The sequence below is a fragment of the Fukomys damarensis genome, unplaced genomic scaffold (genome assembly GCF_012274545.1).
Source record: "Fukomys damarensis isolate Sample0158 unplaced genomic scaffold, DMR_v1.0_HiC HiC_scaffold_14, whole genome shotgun sequence".
NCBI classification, from domain to species: domain Eukaryota; kingdom Metazoa; phylum Chordata; class Mammalia; order Rodentia; family Bathyergidae; genus Fukomys; species Fukomys damarensis.
Window position 1 is genome coordinate 29,467,942 of NW_022900926.1, and position 2,617 is coordinate 29,470,558.

The 2,617-nt window shown below is 53.2% G+C and overlaps 1 protein-coding gene across 3 annotated transcripts in view; it reads left to right on the forward strand.

The window, feature by feature from the left end:
• Positions 1-1,426: 1,426 nt before the first annotated feature.
• Positions 1,427-2,617, forward strand: part of Cnksr3 (CNKSR family member 3) — an 89,126-nt gene continuing 87,935 nt past the window's right edge. The window contains exons 1-2 of one of the 3 annotated variants that reach the window (XM_033763307.1): positions 1,427-1,648; positions 1,849-1,897. In XM_033763307.1, the coding sequence (XP_033619198.1) occupies positions 1,646-1,648; positions 1,849-1,897 (52 nt within the window). In that variant the 5' untranslated portion in view covers positions 1,427-1,645. Of the gene's footprint in view, positions 1,649-1,844; positions 1,898-2,617 lie in introns of those variants that run through there. The other 2 variants (XM_019208122.2, XM_010628879.3) reach the window with 2 other exon arrangements.

A 2,617-nucleotide genomic window follows, 5' to 3' on the forward strand; every position in this document is an offset into this window, starting at 1 on the left:
CATAGATGACTCAGCATATAGTGATTGCTCTGATTAAAGATGTGGTTAAGATTAGTTACATCTGCCAGTGAATAAATGTCAGTCGTTTCCCCTTTTGTTGGAAAAAAATGGTTAACAATGGACGGTGTCAAAGGTCATTTTTTGGGGGAGGATAAGTACTCTACCAGGAATTTATCATTGCCTCTGCCAAATTTCTGGGCCTGCCAATCACGTTTGCTAAAGCAAAACAAGATAAAACCCACTGCATTTCAAAGTTGCATATCTCTGTGTTGCTGTGTTTCTTTAGTCTTTTAGATAAATTGCATGAGATGAGGTCTGACATTGTTTTGCTTTAATGTGTTTCTTCTGCTTGATTACCTCACTCATTACACTATACAACAGATGCTTAGGTGCTAGCCGTCTTTCCTACATGTGCTAACCGTTCTATCATCCTAATTCAACAAATATTGAATGAATGCAGCGCCTGGCACAGGGGAGGCAGTCACAGATACTTAGTGAATAAATAGCAATCATACCCCGGTTCCTGATGCTGGGAGCTCGTTGGCAGGAAGAGGGAGGGGAGAGAAAGCTCTAACCCAAGCAGGTTCTACCTTCCAAGGGTTAACAGTAGCCAAATGTAAATTAATCACCTTAATTTAAAGAACCACTGAGTCAAAGGAATCTCTATGCATACGTAGGAGGTAGAGTGGCGGGATCTCTAAAGAGAGTTGCACTTTCAAATTTAGGATTTTCTCCAGTCCAGGGCTAATTACAGTTCCAGACTGAGTCTCCTGAATGTGCAAGGATCCTTTTTGTCAGTCGCTGAAGTTGTGTACGTTTTTTTTTTTTCTAGCTAACATTTTTTCCCCCTCAGGGTTAATAAATAATCCAAATGAACATTAACTCACTTTGTAAATATGAGTATTATAATATGGCAAACTATAACACAAAGAGCTGCCAGTGAGTTAGAAGTAATTTTAGAAGGTGAAATATTGCAGCAGCGTTGCAAGAGAATGTGTTACACTGTGACCCTTTCATAAACAAAAGAAAACCGCTCCACTTTAAGAAACTTAAAGAGAGGACGGCGGTACGGCACAGCAGCATTGAAATACAGTGTATTTAAAGTGAACAGAACGTGCAGCCCCTCGTTCAGGTTTCCTGTGCTTGTGCGCTTGTAGCAGCTCACTCCGAGACAGACTGTTCTGCTCCCAAGAGGACCCGGGCCTCCCCCGAGCCAAATGGCTCCCCGGGATGCATACAGCCCGCCCCCAGAAAAGGAAAGTCGGTCCGGGGTGTTCCGGGAGAGCGCCAGCAGGGCTTAAAGAGGGAAAGTAACCCGAGCTGGCCGTTGCCCCGCCCCCGAGCTGCTCCCGGGTCCTCTGCCCCGCCCCCTCTTTTATTCGGGCGGCGACGCCGGGAGCTGAAACTTTGCAGCCCGAGTGCTGCCGACGCCCAGGAGCTGCAGCTGTCTCTGGGGTCCCGGAGGCGGCCCGGTAAGGAGGGGGAGCTGCAGCTGGACGGTGGCAGCTGGAGAAGCAGCCGCACAGCTGTCCCGTGTGCGGGCGACGGGCCAGGATGACCCGCTGACCACGGCCATGCGGCTTTGACGGGTGACCAGCGTTTGACCGTCGACTCCCTAGTCCAGCGGGAAGTGAAGCCATTTACCATGGTCTGGGGTCCCGGAGGCGGCCCGGTAAGGAGGGGGAGCTGCAGCTGGACGGTGGCAGCTGGAGAAGCAGCCGCACAGCTGTCCCGTGTGCGGGCGACGGGCCAGGATGACCCGCTGACCACGGCCATGCGGCTTTGACGGGTGACCAGCGTTTGACCGTCGACTCCCTAGTCCAGCGGGAAGTGAAGCCATTTACCATGGAACCCGTGACCAGGTGGACCCCCAAACAAGTGGTGGACTGGACTCGAGGTGAGCGGGCCTTACGGGACCTGGCGTCCTCTAGCCCTGGGGCTGGGGAAGAGGGCTCACAGCCCCAGCTGCGGGCGAGTCTCGCAGCGAGCGCAGCGTGGGGACAATGCAAACTTCTGCCGGGTGCGCCCCTTTTTCCTGTGCCTGCTCCGAGCTGTTCCTTTCCGAGGTGCGGTTTGTGACAAGCTCAGGGTAGCCCCGTCTTTAAACCAGGGAGTGTGGGGGGGTGTTGCCCCTTTTGTGGAGGTTGAAGGCTGTGGATGAGGGGTTCGGGACTCGGTGCTGGGGGTCAGGGGTGGGGTACCCGGCGACCTGGCTGCCAGTCCGCCAGCGTAGAGGCACAAGGAGCCTTTGTGTGGGTGACTCCCGCTGGACCTCGGAAATGCTGGCTGCCCCGCAGTCTGTAGGCGTGACGGGGCGGCTGGACAGGTAGAGGGAGACTCCAGCGGCTAGCTGAGCCTGTCTGATTTGGTTGGAGAAGTCTCCAGGAGAGCCGGCACTGTGGCATCCCTGCGGGTTAGAAACCTAGAAGAGACTCCTAGGGAGTCGTTGGTACCCCCGGTGGAGCAGCTTTTTCGGGCCACATTTAAACGCTGGGAAGAAGAAAAGCGTTTTTGTACAGTGTTTGGGAGGAGGGAACGCCGTGGGTGATGGGCGGTGGGACAGGGTAGGAGTTTGTACTCCTGGCTGTCCTGCTTACTTTTTTTTTTTTTTTTTTTT